Source organism: Haemaphysalis longicornis, unplaced genomic scaffold (genome assembly GCF_048455015.1).
Source record: "Haemaphysalis longicornis isolate Haplotype H1 unplaced genomic scaffold, Haemaphysalis longicornis Haplotype H1 scaffold_2, whole genome shotgun sequence".
Classification (NCBI taxonomy): domain Eukaryota; kingdom Metazoa; phylum Arthropoda; class Arachnida; order Ixodida; family Ixodidae; genus Haemaphysalis; species Haemaphysalis longicornis.
Window position 1 is genome coordinate 266,108,850 of NW_027526295.1, and position 18,702 is coordinate 266,127,551.

Here is an 18,702-nt window from a genome sequence, read left to right on the forward strand (position 1 = left end):
CTGGTTCTAGTGAACTGTCTACAGGCTGTCTTTAGTCCTTATCTTGCATAAATGACCTGCTGAGCTGTATCTTGATGTGGCAGCACCCATGAACTACCTCTAAATGGGTCTGTTGTAGTGTGTAGCTTAACAATAGTTATGAAGCAGTTTGTAACCTTGGATGGGTTAAGACCTTTGTGGACCTTATTAGCTTAACAATAGTTATGAAGCAGTTTGTAACCTTGGATGGGTTAAGACCTTTGTGGACTGACACAAGTTACGGAGGACTAAATGGAGGGGAAAAAAATAAGATACCTCGTTAACACGAACTTGGATATCTCGAAATATCAGTCAAGTTGAAACTTTTTTTCGCTGTGAATTTCGTAGGGGCCATGTATTTGCCCCCCTTTATCTCGAAATGTTTTTTCGGGGGACCACGGATATCTTGAAATGTTTACTGGGAGGACACAGGGCAAAGTCCACTACAGTAGCTGATAAGGTCTCCGTTCTAACACTCCCACTACACACCGAACGCGGTCGCGAACAACGGCAAATTTACGCTGTACGATTGATGTTCCCGTTAGTGGAATGCTGTCCAACACCTACATCGTTGAGAGAGCTGTGGATGATATAGGTGATCATGCGGATGAAGAGGAGCCTCGAGAAGTGCCTACAGCTGAGCATGAGGACACGGGTTCGATTCCCGGCCACGGTGGCCACTTTTCTGATGGAGGCAAAAAGCAAACACGCCTGTGTGTTCGATATTTCAGCGCATGTTTACGATCTTGAGGTGGTCAAAATTAATCCGGAGCCCTCCACTACGGCGTGCCTCATCTCCTGTGAAGCGTTGACGCGTTAAACCCCACAATCAATCAATCAATCGATCGATCGATCGATCGATCAAACGAACGAACGAACGAACGATCGATCGATTGATTGATTGTGCCTACGGCAGAAACAAAAAAGATGATGCCACCTGCTTTGCGACGAGGTAGAATGTAGCAGGGGTGACCAAGAACTGATGCGACGCATTTAGTATTTCGAGAACGCCTTTCTGGCACCAGATACAAACGCAGACCAAGTGAGTGTCATGCAGTTCTTTCTTCCGCAATAATAAAAATTTGTTTTTCCTGCAAACTTTTTTGCCTTTGTTACGAAAGCTCCCATCTAGTGCAGCTTTTGTTACCAGCATTAGCCCTTATTTTGAATGACCTGGCCACAAATTTTCAGCATTTCACTCAACTTGCAACTCCGCCTATCTTGAAATTTTCAGCGGATTTTGTGACTTCGAGTTTATCAGGAATTACCGTAGTAGTAGTGATTTGTTTTTTGGAAAAGAAAATACTTAGGATATTACTCATATGGGAGTCTTCCTGCATACAACCCAGTTGGAGGGTGGGAAAATATATAGTGGGGGGAGAATAGAATAGAGCAGAGAAAAGTAAATATTATAGAGGTGAGAAAAGAGTGGAGGAGTAGTTCTACTGTGGTTGATACTGTCGCACACAACACACCTCGAATGCTGCTGTATGTTGTCATGCTACGTCCAGGAGATGAGGAACCTCAATGGGAACAGTGCAGCATAGAGGTAAGCTTGTTGTGATGATGAGGGACGTCTGCGGTGGTTCAAACCACTTCTGAGTTCTCTGGACAGGACTGTAGCCGACCGCTGGGTACTGAAAAGGGGGAGATTGCACTTGATGGTCCACACCAGCACAGCGAAAGCCGGGGCATATCCAAATCCAGGGAGACAGCCTGCGTGTACTGCAGGCTGCTGATCCGAAGTCCCTCTGAAGTGGAGGAGTGTGAAAAAAATGTGTCTGCTCAGCCCTGAAGTGACGAAGAGAGGAGGGTGGAGTTGGGCTGTCATGTCACATGAGACTTTGTGAGTGGGCTACTATAATGTTGCATGTACTAGTTTTGGCAATCTATTGGGACCAAGTGGCCGTTGTATGGTGCCACCGTCACCATAAGAAAACGGTGCTGCCTGCGATGAACTGCTCGTCAGTAGAATGCCTGGGGCGGTCATCGCGGCATACTTGTGCGTGGCTGTATGTCGTTTTGCTGTGGTATGGCTTGCAAAGCATAGGTAACCACAAAGATTTTGTCAGATCAGTAAACCTTGAAAGTGGAGGTGACCTTTACAAGGCATGCCATGTGTATGATTTACGCCCATACTTAGTAATTGCAAATCCCAGACGACGCTCAATGTGTCAAGCTGAAGTCGAGCTTGACACATTGAGTGCAAAATTCTCGCACGGCCGCTATGGATAAGCAAAAGGAAGAGTGCAGGGCAGAGTGCAGGGCCCTGTGGCACCCTCGTTTGAAAATCGCTAAGGGACTGGCGACAATGTCCGCTGCGCAGCTGGTGGAGGAGACCCCCCGGCTGACGGGTCCGTGTACGCTGCGCAACCTGGAGCTGATGATCCACCTGCTGCACTGGCTGCCTCAGCTGGAGACGGCCGCCCTCCAGCTCTGGCTGGCTGAGCAGCTCGATACGCTGGTCCGGGGGTCGCTCAGGTCGCGCATGTCCTGCGCGCGGGGCGGTGTCATTCCAGCCATCATCCACGTGCTGGCCAGGAGCACCACCATCGGGGGAAGGGCCGTCGGTGAGGAGAGGCCCCTCCTGCGTCGTCTTTGGTAGTCTGTTGGGGGGTTGCATAGGCACTTTTGTTACTCCAGGTCAAACCCAGTGAATGGCTCGTTTCTCATACCATCAATCTGACCTTCAAGCTCTGCCAAGGTCAAGCCAGTGCCTCGTGTGTTTCTAAATACTTGTTTGATCCAAGGGCAGGGTTGTGAAGGGGGAGATAGGGGGAAAGAGTAAGGGCATGTGCTATCAGAAAATGATACAAGGAGGCTCTGGCAGCATCCAGGTTTACTGTGCCTTTGTGCCTACAGCACCGATTGTGCCGAGCAGCATCTGTGTTGTATTGTGCAGTGCAATTGTGGGCACTTTCACTGCACACTCCCACTGTGGAAACTGAGCTACCACTCAACAAACTTGGTTTAGCCGCATTCAACCACGTCCAAACAAAGAAAGGATTACATGCCCTGGTGGGTTGATTGGCCCCAATTTCCGCATCTGCACCCCATGCTTTGTTTTTTCTGGGAGCAGCAACTTTGGACTGTGACGACTTAGCTACACTACTGGCATGGCTCATTGTGTAGAAAACACATTTTGCAGCGATAGCTTGGAGGGAGACACGTTTTTGTCTACTTGCTGCACAGTTTTGCCATCACAATAGGCCAGCCAGTTCGGAAAGAGGTTTTGATGAAACTGGTTTGTTGATAATTAGCTGGCCACATCGTGATTGAGGTGATAATGATCCTGACAGCTTTGTTCAAAAGGAATGTCATGTTACTGGATGGCATTTTATGGAAGCCTGCAGTAGCTATTTGTGAAAAAGGTCGTGAGCTTTGTAGGCTTTTGGCACGTCCTCTCAGGAAATGCCGATACATACCCCGAGTTTTTCTCATATATTTGTTAATCCGGTTCTGCTGAGGCGTGTGCTGGGTGTCCGATAATCATCTTATGTCAGTTTTTTTTTACCTCCTGAGCTCTGGGATTTGACGGTCTAGGGTTGTACAAAGCCTTTTATGCTTCGAGTATTTATTTCACATCATCAGCCTGGCCTCATCATTTCAACTTTCATTTGGGGTTCGTTGTGAACTGGGCATCTGTATATGCTTTTTCACTGGGTTGTTCAGTGCTGCCAGGTGCATTCTGCAGCCTTGCTCACATTCGTGCCACCGCTGTCGTTGGTGACCCCAGGGCAGCTGCTGAAGTTCCTGGTCACCCTGGGTTCCTGCTCCATAAGCACATCGGAATTGAAGGCACTCTTCCACTTACTGCGGCCAAGCTCTTCCGGGGAACAGGTGGGTGCCCCAGGCATTGATGCGAAAGGTGGACTTCCGTAAATTGATGCAGAAGGTTGGGTGAGCAGGTTGGTGTTCATTTAAAGGAGTACCGGCACGAAATTATCGTGTTACTTTTTTTTCGCTGCTGTGCGTGCCTACCAGCCCACTGATCACAGAATGGCACATTAGACGGTTGAGCGCAACGTAAACGATCATTTACAGCACCGTTTATTCATGTCAGTTTTGGTTGTGACAAAACGAACGCCAAGTGGCCGTTATGACAGGAGGGCGCACGTGATGTCACCATTCTTGCCGCACCGCTGCCGAATTGGACGCGTGCACGAGCGAGCGCACGCGCGCCCCCAGACCTACCGAGGTCTTCACCATTCCCACACGCCCGGGCAGCATGACGTCAGTCCCGAAAACATGATGTGATACCAACGCCGTAGCAGCACGCGCCAACCGGAGGCAGCGCGTCAGATACGTCAAGGGAGCCTTGACGTCGGAAGTTTGGGGCAAGGAGTAGATGATGTCATGTCGGCTCGCTCTGGGCTTTCTCGTGTGGTCAAAGATTGAAGCAGATTTAAGATATGTTATGCTGAATGGTTACTGCTAAAACTTGCTGGGAGATATCTCTTCATAAAAGTGAAGCATTTTACATAATTATCTCAGCTTTGAAGTTTTATATCACTACTCCTTTAATATAAAATGGCAGAGACAGATGAGGAAGTGGTAACGTGAATGCATTGACTCTCCCCCATTGGTCTGTGCCTTTTGCTGGGCTGTTGTTTTTAGAAGGACATTTTTGAGTGTTGTAAGTTTATTAATCAATCAGTGAATCAATCAATTACTTCAAGCGCAAGCGCTGGTAAGGTCAACTGCAAGAAATTTGCGTTTGTACTCTAATTCCTGTGTGTGTGCGCTGAAGCCTACGAAAGTGGCATACACACCGAGTGGCACATGTCTGCAGAAGCAGGGGGCTGTTGTACAATGCTGTATGAGCAGGAATGCATTCTGCTTTTGCGCAGTATTCTGAGGTTGGTGAAGCCAAACTGTCTGCCAGTTTTTGTTTTTGTTTAGCATATTGCTGCCACTGTCAGGACAGCACTGGGCTGTCCTGCATTTTATGCTAGGGTAATATAAGAAAGGCATAATGTTCTGTTCTCGACCCTTCCATTCTTTTTTGTCACCACCTGGACGTTCTCCTTTTCTGCAGCACCAGTACACACTGCCACTCATGTATGCCCTGTCCAGCATGGTGAAGAGCGATGGCTGGCTCGGAGCGTCTCACTTCTTCGACTTCAGCGACCCGGATGAGGTGAGGCGATTTTGCCATCTTGAAGCTCCGGTTAGGCTTGCCTATAAGCCATTAGAGGGCCGCAAAGCAACAAAACAATTGTCCTGTGTCTTTCCATAGTTTCTTGGGGGCCACTAGTCACAACGAAACCGCTGACATGGTGGTGCTACTCTGTGAAATATTTGTTATGCTGTGGCCCATTAAAGTACTTTGCAGTTTGCACGACCCTTTTTGTTAATGTTCTGAAATAAAGTTGGACAGCATTTATGGTGTCAGTCGCCTCACTTTCGTTCCTACATCCTTTGTCATTAGTAATCCACTACCCTTCCCACACACTGGCTCCCCCTTCATAGCTGACTGTCACATTGTCAATGTTCTGTAATGTAATACAGTAAAACCTTGATATGTTGAAGTTCAGTATAATGAAATCCTCGATATAATGAGTAGGGTTGTGCACTAAAAGTTCCTGCATACCCTTATTCAACATGTATGTGTGCCTAACTAACCATTAGTTAAAAAAAAAACTCTTTTTACTTGCTCCACTAATCCCATTTCACCATTCACAGTTTGTGATGTCACAAATCAAGTGCAGGAAAGTGCATGGGGTTGTGGCACCTGTTCATATGCTTTGACACATCCTGTGTTTATAAGCAATTCCTGCTCTTGCAAGGGGTACAGTGAAACCTTGTTACAGGAGACACTCAGGGGACCCTGGAAAGATGTCTCTTGTAACGAAGGTCCCTTGTATGCGATGTTGCTAACATGGCGAACATGGGAAACCGATCAAACCGTTTTCATTAAAATCTCTTATAACCAAGTGTCTCTTCTGACAGTGTCTCTTGTAGTGAGGTTTTACTGTATACATATTTGTATTGGGGCAGTGTAAACTACCTATAAGAGGCCATCTTTTTGTCTGCACTTTAGTGTCAGTCAAAGTTTAACTTTATAAGTACCTTGTCTTCTGATATCGTGCAGGGAATCATCATTCCAAACATCAAGAAGTGGCCAGGCTCTGGCTTTGCATTTCATGCGTGGCTGCGGTTAGAGAAGCTCAACTCTCGCAAGGAGGCTGCGTTTCGGAGGCAGCTTTACAGGTACGCCGGGGGGCCTTGGCTAGGGTATTCCTCAACACCTAAGCTTGCCTAACAATACTTGGCCATGCTGCCAAAAGCTGGCAAATAAAAGTTGGCAAATAAAACAAACGAAGGTTCTAGATAGCTACAGCAAATTCTTCTACTGTGAGATTCTTGCCCTTACTACCTGAATCATTTCAGCTTTACGGCCCCGAATGGAATGTTGGAGGCGTTCTTCACTGCTCAAGGCAAACTGGTGGTTGCAGTTGCGACCAAGAAAGACTACTACGCCATTCCTGTGGAAGGGTTGACTCTGGATGACGAGACATGGGTGAGCCTCTCTGTTTCGTCTCGGGCTGTGGTGTGGCACTTCCACAGCAGTTTCATCGCATCTCTGTAGCACGTTTGCGAAGCGTCAAAGTTAGGCACCGCATCATGCAGCTCCACAAACAGGTGTTGTTTTACTGGAATGTAACCACGCATGAGAAGTTAGCCTTCTACATTTTATGTGGAATTTTACAAGGTTCTTTGCATAGTTCATCACGTTCTTACCATTTCATCCTGTTCATCCTGCTTATGTTCCGTCTCTTTTCTTGCCATCCAACTGTGATTGATTGATAACAGAAATCTAGGCGCACTTTGTAAAGATTGTGGTTGCTATCCTGACCTCAGAAAATGCTCCATAATTTATAAAGGTAACAATCAAATGCCACGGGAGATCGTTGAAGCATACGAGGTATATTCTAACAAAGATACGTGTCAGCTACCCTTCGGTGTTGTTAACCGACAAAGAAATTACCTTAAATTACCTTTTTATCTGGTGACAGCACGTGAGCTGCAGTGATGGCTTGAAATGTTTGTGTGTTCCTTTCTTCTTCCCACTTTCCCTCATTTGTTGCAACAAAATTCTGTGTTTAAGTGATTTTGTGCAATAGACACCTGTTGTTGGTCTGCGCTGTGTCTCGTCTACGCCTCGTCCTCGTCCCTTTGAACTGTTCCAGGAATGCTATACCAACACGCCCAAGCTTATATCTTGATTTATTTTTTGTTCGGGGCGCTCTTTCTACTTTGCAGCATAGCGTGGACGTGTGCCACGCCCCAGCCCGCCGCCCATTCACCAACAGCACCGTGACAGTTTTCATCGATGGGCGGCAGCGAGTCAGTGTGCAAGTGAAGCTGCCTTCGCTTACCGAGGTTGGTTCTGTCCACTGGCACAATTGTAAGCGGTGCAGGTTGAGCACTGGGATGCCTCTGCTCACTTGCGGAGCCCTATTGTAGTTAGACCGTGTTACTTTCTGCACCCCTGACTGTGTGACTTTGTGTGAAATATTTACGCCTCCCAGAACCGTTCGTGCTTATTATTGAGTGCGTAAAACACCTGCATGCACGCAGTGCATGCACACATGCACGAATTATCTCCTGGGCTGCATTGCGCCTCTCATGTTTGTTGTGAATTTCAAAAGCATTCTTCCGCTTATGTGCAGTGATAAGCATGCCTTTTTTTTCATGCTGAGCAAGGCTTATCGATACATGGTTTGTGCCAGTTGTGGCGTAAGGAGGTAACAAGACACCAAGTGCAGTAGCATAGGCGGAAATTTTTTTCAGGGGGTGTTGTATGCCGCAGTAAAAAAAAAAATATATAAAGGGAACCGGCACCGAAACTGTACCAGCTATTTGTCTGCTTTGGTAGACTGACTCACTGTTTTTCATTTTTTCAATATTTTAAATATTTGATGTGATGTGTGAATAGTGTAGGTGAAAAAGTTCAAAAGGAGGAAGGGAGGGCAGATGCAGAGCTTTGAAAAGTTTGGGTATTGTTCTTACATCGAAACACCCCCCTTAGCTACTCCTTTGACGGGATAAAGCTTGTGTGCTTTTAGTAGGGGTGAGGGAAGTGAAATTTTCCTAGTGAATTGAATAGAAACATTTATTTGAACAAGTGGTTTCGAATATTTTATCGAATACCGAATAAGTTTCTCCTGTATTGTAGAAACTTGTTGATTTGCTTGAAATAAAAAGTGTTATCCAGGATTATAATAAACAACAGACGTTATAGGGGGGTGGAGCTTTCCAAATTTAATGCAATAACTGGAATGCACTCATGAAGTTGTTATATTTTTCACAACACACGTTGTTAATGCAATAACTGGAATGCACTCATGAAGTTATATTTTTCACAACACACGTTGTTGTTTACAAGCGTGTGAAATCTCAAGTACAAACGCAAATGGGAAAAACTAACTAAAATGCTTATATGAATTTTCATGTTTGCAATGTGTGATGCATGATATCTTGAATGCTGAGTTTTGGGACCAAGGCAAAGTTTAGCTGTTTGTCTAAAGCATGCTTAGCAGTTAACGCAAGCCCAAGTATTTTATTTGAACAGCAAATTTTCTGATTGAATATGAATCCAATAGAAAGAACTGCTCAAGTTGTATTTGAAATCCATATTATTTGCACATCCTAATTACTCGTAAAGTCCTGCTGTTTTGTCCGTATCATTTAATACAAATCATTAGGTATGAACATCCCCAGGATTTCTGTGTGAGAGTAATGGTGTAACAGGAAGGGATGCCATTGGTGATATCATGTCCAGTGCTGTCAGTATTGTTGACATCAGGGCAGTGCCGTAAAGCAGTAGTGATGGCAGTGGTAATGTCAATTGGTTAGTCTTGATAGACTTCAGGAACAAAACCAGAGTGAGGCCCTTAAACACGAAAGGGTTTTATTCCGGGATACGGAGAGTTCACTGACGTCATATCCGTCACGGAAATGACGCCATTACAATGAAGCAAGCGGCCTGCAAAGGGTGCACCCCTGCATGCAGGGTCGTCTTGAGGGGAAGCACTCTTTAGTACTAAAGAGTACGTTATACTTAGGGTTGTTCGTTTTTGGGTTTTATATTTTAACACAAAAGTGTTTTATGCCTCGATACACCAAGATTTCACTGATGTTATATTTGTCACTGAAATGACGCCAGTACACCTTTGCCGAAGCGACCCGCTAGAAGGACGTCGCTCGCCAAGCTCACCCACAAGACAGTCGCTGACCCCCAAATCACGCTCAGCTGCAGATTTTGCTGCACATTTCACTTTTGTGTTTTACCGATTCCTATGACAGGTGAATCAACTACAGTTTTTTTTAAGGTATGGCTTGTTGCAGAAGCTTACCTGCTTCGTGATTTTCTAGTCATGCCGAGCTCGGAAAATTTGCCACATTCACATCTGGGGTTGTGTAAGGCACCTACGTTCGTAGCTGCATTGCATACTGCGCAGCGGACATGTAGAATGGTAAATATATCGCTCACAACCCATCCCCCCAAGCAGATTGATGATAAACTGTGTGTGTGATGATCAATTGCAATTGACAGCCAAACGTCTCTTTGCAGTTTTCGCAGTGCCGCGTCGCGTGTGGCAGCGGTCTCAATGAACTGGCTGCAGCGGGCAGTGAGAGGCGGGCAACCAACACCAGGGGGTCTGGTGACAACCCTGTGGCGTCGACGGCGGTCGGGGAGCGTAGCCCAGGGGGTGCCGACGAGCAGCAGCCACACAGCCACGCTGCGACAGGCGGCTTCCTCAAAAACAGTGCGTTTGGCTCATTCCTCAGTGGCTGGGACACGGAGAAGATCTTTTCCATGGCTCCCAGTGTCCCAGCCAACCTTCGAAGTGCCTTCAATGCCGACCCTGACCCATCGGTGTGTGTGACGGCGATCGAATCGTGCGCGCAGGTGAGGTACCGACTCGTCTGTTGTTTTCACTGAGAGAAGTACCCACTTCCTGGGGTTACCCATCCCGTTATATGCCATGGGGTATAGAGGAAAAAGAAGAATATTGAAAGCAATAAAGAAAGTGGGGGCGGCAAAAATAGGGGGTGAATTGCACGAATGCAGGCACTGAAGGGCTGTGATGAATATAGGGCGTGACAAATGTATTCTTCATTGAGGAGTGACTTGAGTGCATCTCAGTAAGGTTCACCTGGTTCTTTCTTGGACTACTTAGAACAGTGATCCTAACAGCAAGCCACTCTGATGTGGTGGAAAACTTGACGATTATGTTTACATAAAGAAATTTGCAGGGAAAACAGGGAGCTGGTCAACCCTGTGGAATGCTCTGAGGCTGTTTTTAAAAAATTCCACCAGTTTTTTTCTTGCTCTTGTTTGGGAGTACTTCGTTTATTTATTTTTTTTTTTTTTATTTATTTACACAGAGAGCCAGGGGGTTTGTGCATGAAATCTGTACTTCAGTATAGTCGTTGTCATTACAAGAGGGTTTTGTGTTCGTGCTAGCTTTAAAAGTTGGCTAAGATTTTTGGTGTACCTACTGACGGAATGTGCATGACGCCACTGCTTCGGCGTTCACCAGTGACTGTATAACACACTGTGTGCACTAGTGGGGGGGGGGGTGCTGTATGCAAATGGGGCGGTTCTCAGCTCTAATTCCAGCCCTGTCCCCCCCTTGCAGGTCTGGGGAGTGTCCAGTGGCCTCAAAGGCCAGGTGGGATCGTTGTGCCTGTTCAGTGAGCCTCTTCAAGCTTCCCAAGTGAAGATGATGTTCACTGGCGGTACGCATTCGACGAGAGCTTGTCTCGCAATACGGTTGACTGTCTATCAAATTGTCTAGCATGGTTACAAACAAAATTTATGGAATTGGAAATTACTTTCCCAAGGCCTCTTTTTGCAATGTAGATCTGAACTGTGCTAAAGTGACACGCACAGGGCATGTGTATCAAGGCTACTTTAAGTAGTAGCTGTTTCTTTGTTGTTGTTGTTGTTAAATTGTAAGCACTTACTGTTATCGCTTGTTTACAATCGTGCATCAGCTTGGCCTTGCATTGCTGGGTGAAGCTTTTTTTTCTCCAGTTTGTTCAAGGGCTTTGTGCAGGGTGGCCATGCTTTGAGTTCACAGGAAATGCTCTCTCTTTCTCTGTTGAGTGGATGGCAGTTGTTGAAGTGACCATCACTGGAGCAAAAATGCCTTGCTTAGCTGCATCGTAGAGGCCCTGCATAATTATTGATGCGGCAATTGTCTATAGCGAGCAGCAGTGATTAAACCCAGCTTTGTGCCAGTTTATCTTTAAGGCCATTTTTCAAAATCTTTTAGATTTGGAGACAGAAGTTTGTGGTTTAGAGAGTCATTTGATTTCAGTTATTATTGCAGCAAATTTTATATTTAGTGTTCTGCATTAACAGCAAATGCTAAGGTATTAAAAATGTGTAAAAAGAAATCAGTAATTGTAGTTGTCACCGTAATTGTAGTTGTCACCTTCTTTGTGTCTGTGTTCTTGGTTCTTGGGATTTTATCATTCCTGGGTGTGACAGTAACACTTTGCAATAGTTTCTGGAAACAGTGTTTGTACTCTGGCTGGGATCTAGCGGTGTGCTTGTTAGTATTACCCCCAATGTGTCTGTGACTACATGGAGACTTTCCTTTTAACTGTCTTTAACATAATATAGGGCCCAGAAACTACACACTATTCAAGAATGAAGACTCTGTGGAAGTTGCGGAGCTGCTAACGAGGCTAGTTCTTTACTATGATGCCAAGGTGACCTTCCAAAGTTTTTATTGCTTTGTTTCATTTGCAGCTAATTAGCCAGTTTTGATATCCCCATTGCTCAGTGATCTCCGTTAACACTACATTTTCTGCTACAGATATCTGTAATGTGCATTTATTTGTTTTCTTTCTAAAATGCTCGTACTAAAAACAATAATGTTTTGTACAGCGAAATTCACATGCAATGATACGTTTTGATCTCCGAAAAAGCAGTGACTGTTTGTATAATTGAGGACTGAGGCGAAAAATCCAAGAGCTTCATTTTTAGTTCATGAAATTTGAAAACTTAACACTCCTATGCTTGTTTATGCTGTTTATGGATTTGGATTCCTGAATTCACTGCCTGCAGCAGCTAACATGTAGCTTACTTCGACGGAAGTACTGTTTTCTGTCTTGTTTGTAGAAATATTACAAGTAGATTGCAAACAAATAAGTAATAAGATTGACGCGTAAGGTCTACTATAATAACCACAGTTTTATTAAATAGGTGTTGTGTTGTCTTTAAAGCTTATAATGTTACTCACGGTAAAGTATTATTTCTCACGCAGAAATGTTTCTCTGGCCATGTTAATTGAATCCAGTCATTTTTTTTCCTTTTGAATATGTGAGCTAATTCTTGTTCTGTTCCTGTTCCTTTATGCAGGCATCTGTGGAGGGGGTCTGCACAAACTTAGCCCCATCTTCATCCCTGTATGATGGCAAAGTGAACGGTCGCTACTGCCATACACAGAATGTCAAGGTACGTCTTTACTGAGGAGGCACGTGTTGTGCGCATAGAGCAGAGGTGGAGATAAACTGGCCTCTTAGGTGTTGAGCTTGTGGATTTTGATTGTCCGGCACAAAGTTGTAGATATTTTCAGGGAGCAATATTATTTTTTGAGCCGAGTTGCCGACAGGTGGGGTAAAAGAAGTAGAGAGGGATCACTTGCGTGCTCAAGAGTAGGAGAGCATGAAAAAGGCCAGTTGTTCAATTTCCTCTGAGTGTTGTCGCCTTACCTTGGGTGCGTTCCAAATTACCCCTTAGACGGCTTCGTTGCCGTCTTTGCGGACAGTCCTCCATGTTAAGCCCCATTCCCATTCGAATGAAGGCACAACGAAAACTGCTTCGTGGAGACAGCATCAAGGTTAGCAATGATGCAGGCTACCTTCCTGTCTAAACCAAAAAGTGGCATCAGCGCCACCTTTGTGCGTATTACCGTATTTTGCCACATATAACCCGCACCAAAAATGCGAAAATTTTAGTGGCAAAGTAGGGCTGCGAATAATACGCGGTTTTTCCTTTAGCGCAGCTTCACGGCAGTGCGCGTAGTGCCGTGAAGCTCCTACGCAGTAACTATGACTAAGCCTTCCATGGCAGCGATTGCGCAAAACAAACAAGGACAAGGAAGAAAAAACAAGGACGAGGTGAGATGGTGCAAAAAAGCTTAAAAAAAACTCTGCATCACAAGCAAATGGATGGAACTGAAGATGACCTTGTGTATAACAGTGAGGACTGTGGCTCAAGTGATAGTTCTTGCGAGAAAAGTGACACTGAATGAATTGTGACTTTCGCCTTGCAGTCAGTGTATTCTACTTCCTAAATATACGCTTTTTATCTCTACATGGTATTTGATGTGTTGCTTGAGCAGTAGCGTTGGCGGAGCCTATCCTGTTTCAAATGTGCGGGCAATATGCAGGAATTTTTTTTTTCTTTTCCGGCAGGCTGAAATAGGGGGTGCGGATTATATGCAGTGGCTGGTTATACGCGCGAAAATATGGTACTGTTGTGACAAACTAGCTTGTTCATTTATTGAAATATTTCATTTAATTTGCTAGTGGTGAAAATGCTTTTGTTTATTTTATAAATCAAGTAATTTATATATTAATAACACTAATATTTTTTACAAAATCTGCAACTTGCATTTGTCAACATGTCTGCTACAAGGTTTTTGTCGGCATTGGTAACAGCTGCGCCATTCCAATTCTTGTTTCTTTAGACGTCTAATTATACTGCTTCGTAAGCTGTCTACCAAGCTGTCTGCGATTGGAACACAGCCTTTGTGATAATGCTAGGTGTTCAGGGAAAGCCTGAGCCAAGCGTTGATTTCTGCCTGAAAAACTTTCTGGCTTCTCCAACAGGATGTGATCAATCTTATCGGGGGCTTCCCGACACTCTATGTGCTCCTGGAGAACTCAGGGAAGTCGATACCTAAGTGCTCCCCCAGCTTTGAGGCTGCATCCCCACCCTCCTCCAGGCGCCAGGCTTCGGAGGAACTTGTTGATGACTGGATTGTGGTCCCGTCATCATCGTCGTCCTTCTCTGGCAAGTCGGCTGTGGCTGTGGATGAACACGGCCCTGGCTGTTTTACTTTTTTCCTCTAATTGCTATGTGTACAGTAGACTCTCGATAAACGGAACTTCAAGGGACGGAAAAAATTATTTCCATTTAGCAGGAGTTGTGTTTACTAAGAGAAATGGGCAAAACGGCAAATTTATGTGCGTACACAGGCATTTCATGGAACTCTAAGCACTGGAAGCTGAATGTAGCTGATAGTGTTTTATAAAACAAGAAAACTACAACAGGCTTAGACACACCATTCACAAAGTTTATTTGGGAACAATTAGTCACTGTGCCCTAAAAAATGCATGAAAATGCATCAAAGATCCGCTTTTGAAGTCAAGAATGCTGTCCTTTTTTTTCTAACGTAAGTGCATGGTGTGCACGCCTCAGGCCTCGACTTCGCGAGGGCTTACGAGCCACCAAATTTAGAAGACTGCAACGCGGTAATGAAGCAGAAGCACGAATAGCACGAGGTGGCAGGAGCTAAGCCCTGTAACCTTGGTGATTTGAATTGATACCGGACGGCTAGAACAAAAATGGTTATGTTGCATTCATTGCGCTAACGCGGCTGACTACTAACTAGACGAAGCTCACAAGGCCAACAAGGCTAAAAAAAGAAAACAAAAACTAAACAGCCGGATTCAGAAAAAGCTGATGCTATTGGCCATGGGTTTGACAAGAAGTTCCATTTTTGGTTTCGTTTACACGGTGAGGCGGAAATTTCAGTTCCGATTACCGAAAGTTTTTTTCACTTTATCTTTTCACTTTATCTGAATACAAAACCAACTAACTTACATGCTACAGTTCTGTTTAAGCGACAATTCCATTTAAAGCGATTTCTGTTTATCGAGATTCTACTGTATTTCATAGAAGCTGTGTGTGAGGGTTTGGCAACATATGTAGGGATGAAATTTTAGGGAAAGAAATGGTTGCCAAAAAGCAGGCACACATTGGGTTTAAGCTAGTGGAAATGTCTGAACTGTTGTTATGTGCCGGTTGCCCAGTGGCTAAATATAAAAACTTCTTTGTGTGGAATTATGTGCAAACTTTTTGCATTGAAACTGATATTCTGCCTCGCAAGATAATCTCTCTATTTGTTTTGCCGTACCTTGTACCATGCTTAACTTATGTCTATGCTGCTTGTTATGTTCTGAAGTGTCCAAGTTGTTGTTTCTCACACGTCGTGTTGATATCATTGAAGAGCACGTTCACCATCAACCTCTGGGCTGTATTGGTAAAAGTTTCTCAGCCACACCCTTTAGACTCATCTCTGCATGTAGAAGCATTTGTGTAGTAATTTTTATTCCATGATGAAGCATGCTTCTGTCGAAACATTGCAAAGCAACTGAATAGTAGGTTTTCTGTATGTGCTTGCAATGTTGAGGAAGAAAGAACACATCCAAAATTAATTTGGATGTGTTCTTTGTAATTTGTGGCCCGAGATTTGATATTTAAGAAGGATTTACTTCAGATCATTCAGTTGGGGCAGTGAAGCACTTCGTGCCACCTTTGTATGTATAGTTGGATGCCTTTAGTGCTAGCATTGACTATTGTGAGTTGCGTTTCATGGGCCACTTGAGTGATGAAGTGCAGTGTTGTGCCTGTGCCTTTGTGACCGTTTGTGGAGAGGCGAGTGCAGGCTTGCATCTCGCCGCCACTGTGTGATGCTCGAGCATGCTGGCCCCGTGAGGACCGCACCTGACTGTTTCTCTGCTTAGGACCGCAATCACCTGTGCTGCTGGATTTGCTGCGCGAGACGGAGAGCAACCCTAAAACACTTGCCAAGGGTCAGGCACGCTGTTACACACTTAACCGCCTCTTCTGCAACTGCATTGGCCCTCTCTCCCTCTCCCTCCCGTCTGTTGCTGCTGTCCTCTTCTCTGTGGGGGGAGAGGGGACCCTGCCCATTTGCTTGGTCTTCTGCTTGCTCACTGCCTGTGAAGTTTTTAGAAATGAGTTTTGCAGTGGCTGTCAGGTGTGTCCCTCCTTATCTGTTGCACTCTGAGGTGACACTTTCAACCTGTCACCTGCACATGTGGTTTGAAAAATTTTGCCTGGATGCGCGAAATTTAATGAAAGTACACAAGGGCCTCTAGTGCAGTGGTTCTCAAATTCGGGCAAAGGGGAGAAAGGGAGGGGGTTGTAAAGGTGTTTTTCAGGTTTTACAAGCAATGCACCCATGCTTTACTAAAACAACCACTCCTGTGTCTTTTTTCTTAGTGATACTCCGCCCCCAAGGGTGGAATAGAACTCTAGCTTTGCCGCATAGTATTGTTCAGTCTTTTCTGCACAGCACGAACACTTTCATTTGCATTCTGCCGTTGAAATGCTTAGCACACGTGTACAGAAAATGTGTGGGTGAAAGCTAGGCCGCACTGGGAAGTCGCTTTGACACTGCATCTGCCAACTTTGTCTCATTTTTCCCGTCCCACTGGCCAATCCCCAGTGGGTCTCCGACACACACCCATGCTTGAGAACCACTGCTTAGAGAGCTGACCATGGTCCCATAAGCGTAAGCTCTGAAGGGGAAACACCTGGCAGTTCGCTGACCAAAGTTTCATTCACCCTTATTATGTGAAAGCTGTTGTTATGGAGGACTGGCTTTGGTTGTTCTTGTGGCTATGCCTTGTCATGTATTTGTTACACTCATTGCGTTTTTTCTGTGGTGTGGTTGGAGTACTTTTTGTTTTCATGAAAACGCATGCTTACTGGGTGTTCTAGAGGTAGGCGTTGTACTAACTGCCAGTGTTAGAACTGAACACTGCATGTGTTTGATGTGCATGCACAGTTTTTGTGGTGGTGTTTAGGCATAGTGCATCAAGGGAATGTAGTTGCATGCTCATGACATGACTAGCTTGGCAAGTACTGAATCTGATGTCTGAAGGTGGAGGGCACTGAGACAACTCGTGAGCAATTTTTTTACTGTTCTTTTTCTTAAACTATGTTCTCTCAAAAGTGCTGTTATTTTACTTTTACAGTATTTTTGGTGACTCAGCCACTTGTGAGCAGTCACCCTGTCTTGTCTTGCAGAGCAGTGTGGGGCTTTGTTTGTGACTTGATTGTCCCGTTCACCCCCTGCTCCCATTTTCAGATTTGAGGCTAGCTCAAAACCAAGTCTCCAGCTTTCTGGTCATCGTACAGCACCTGATGCAAGGGAGCTGTGAGAACCAGATGCAACTTCTGGCACGCACGGGCATACCAACCATCGGTGCCCTCATGCAAAGGGTCAGTGCTTTGTTCCTTTCCAACATTGGAGAACTTTTGATTCAAACTGTATTTCGTGCTGCACAGAATTGTGTTAAAGTAAGCGCAAGCTGCTAAGCTTTGTTGTGCACTTGTGCGCAATAGGCAAGGAGTTTTCCTTTGGGCAGCGGTCAAGACCAGCAAGTTAAAAATATTCGCTTGTTGTTTGGCGTCTGCCCTGCAAGTGTAGAAGCCAAAATTTGCGGATGCAACGGGGTTCAAACTCCCACCATTTAGGTGGGGAGCAGGCACTTTACCAAGCGGACTATCAGAGGAGTGTGTTGAATTCCTCTGAATGCACCATCAAAGAACAATGCCAAGCAACCCATTTCTGTCTATAATTCTGTTCAGAGCATTTTGTTGCACAGAATATCAGTAAAGCTTCGTGTCAGGCTAGATGGCGTAGCATTGTAGGGGGATTGCGCTGGAACGTGTTACAGGGACATACTAGGGAAAGAGACGTACACTTTGACGTGAAGACGGCACACTAACGAACTAAGTGCGCAGTCTTCATGTCAAAGTGTTTCTCTTTGTGTAGTGTGTCCCGGTAACAAGCTCCAGTGCAAGCCCTCTATGACACAGAATATCATTGGAAGTAACACAGTTTGTGGAAAGTATAGCCACGTAGTAGGCGTGAGAGCTCCAGTCTCTTTATGTTTTCAGTAGGAATATTTGCTAAGTTCAGTTTTGTTTCCTCCTGTCGTTGGGCATTGCGCAGCATAGCTGTTATTTGTTTAATTGTATAATATAACATCGATGCTGCAATACCTCATCAAAGCATACCTGGTTAACTTGCGCTCAGCTTTGATAATAACTGCACCAGATGCCCTGCAGTCCTACAATTTTGTGTGTGCATTTTCCTGTTGGAAAATGTTTTCTGGGATACAAAAATTGAAGAAAGAGGCTGGTTAGCGTGTTGAAAATCTAGCTAGAAGTGAAATTTGGTGTAGTTGTCTTGCAGTTAACTGTTGTGTTGCTTGACACGCAGGTTCCCGGTCACTGCATCGACGTGAATGTTCTAATGGCCGTGCAGCTGCTTGTGGAAAATGCCAGCAGTGCAGAAAACGCTCAGGAAATGCTCCAGCTTGTCTATCAACACATCCTCTTTGACTTCCGAATTTGGAGCAAAGGGAGTTTTGCTGTTAGGCTAGGTGAGCTGGCTGCTTTTAGAACCAATCATCACACTGTGTTGTTGTTGAAATTTTTGCTTCGTGATCGATTGTGTGAATTGAACAATATTTGGATGTCTTGTTGGTATAAAGTGTTTAAATTGTTTGTACATTTGCTTCCCAATCTTGCAATTATACAATTTTTTGTTGCAGAGCACGTTGAGAGTATAAAGTTGGCTTTATTCAGTGACCAGAAAGGATAACACGTGT

At 44.9% G+C, this 18,702-nt stretch overlaps 1 protein-coding gene across 3 annotated transcripts in view; it reads left to right on the top strand.

The window, feature by feature from the left end:
- Positions 1 to 18,702, top strand: part of LOC144170657 (neurobeachin-like protein 1) — a 90,634-nt gene that overhangs the window by 13,478 nt on the left and 58,454 nt on the right. For 2 of the 3 annotated variants that reach the window (XM_077700586.1, XM_077700587.1), the window contains exons 13-26: positions 2,345 to 2,588; positions 3,755 to 3,858; positions 5,057 to 5,158; positions 6,113 to 6,231; positions 6,412 to 6,541; positions 7,285 to 7,404; positions 9,599 to 9,937; positions 10,671 to 10,770; positions 11,663 to 11,751; positions 12,404 to 12,499; positions 13,879 to 14,062; positions 15,799 to 15,867; positions 17,172 to 17,305; positions 18,312 to 18,474. In XM_077700586.1, the coding sequence (XP_077556712.1) occupies positions 2,345 to 2,588; positions 3,755 to 3,858; positions 5,057 to 5,158; positions 6,113 to 6,231; positions 6,412 to 6,541; positions 7,285 to 7,404; positions 9,599 to 9,937; positions 10,671 to 10,770; positions 11,663 to 11,751; positions 12,404 to 12,499; positions 13,879 to 14,062; positions 15,799 to 15,867; positions 17,172 to 17,305; positions 18,312 to 18,474 (1,993 nt within the window). The remainder of the gene's footprint in view (positions 1 to 2,344; positions 2,589 to 3,754; positions 3,859 to 5,056; positions 5,159 to 6,112; positions 6,232 to 6,411; positions 6,542 to 7,284; positions 7,405 to 9,598; positions 9,938 to 10,670; positions 10,771 to 11,662; positions 11,752 to 12,403; positions 12,500 to 13,878; positions 14,063 to 15,798; positions 15,868 to 17,171; positions 17,306 to 18,311; positions 18,475 to 18,702) is intronic. The other variant, XM_077700588.1, reaches the window with a different exon arrangement.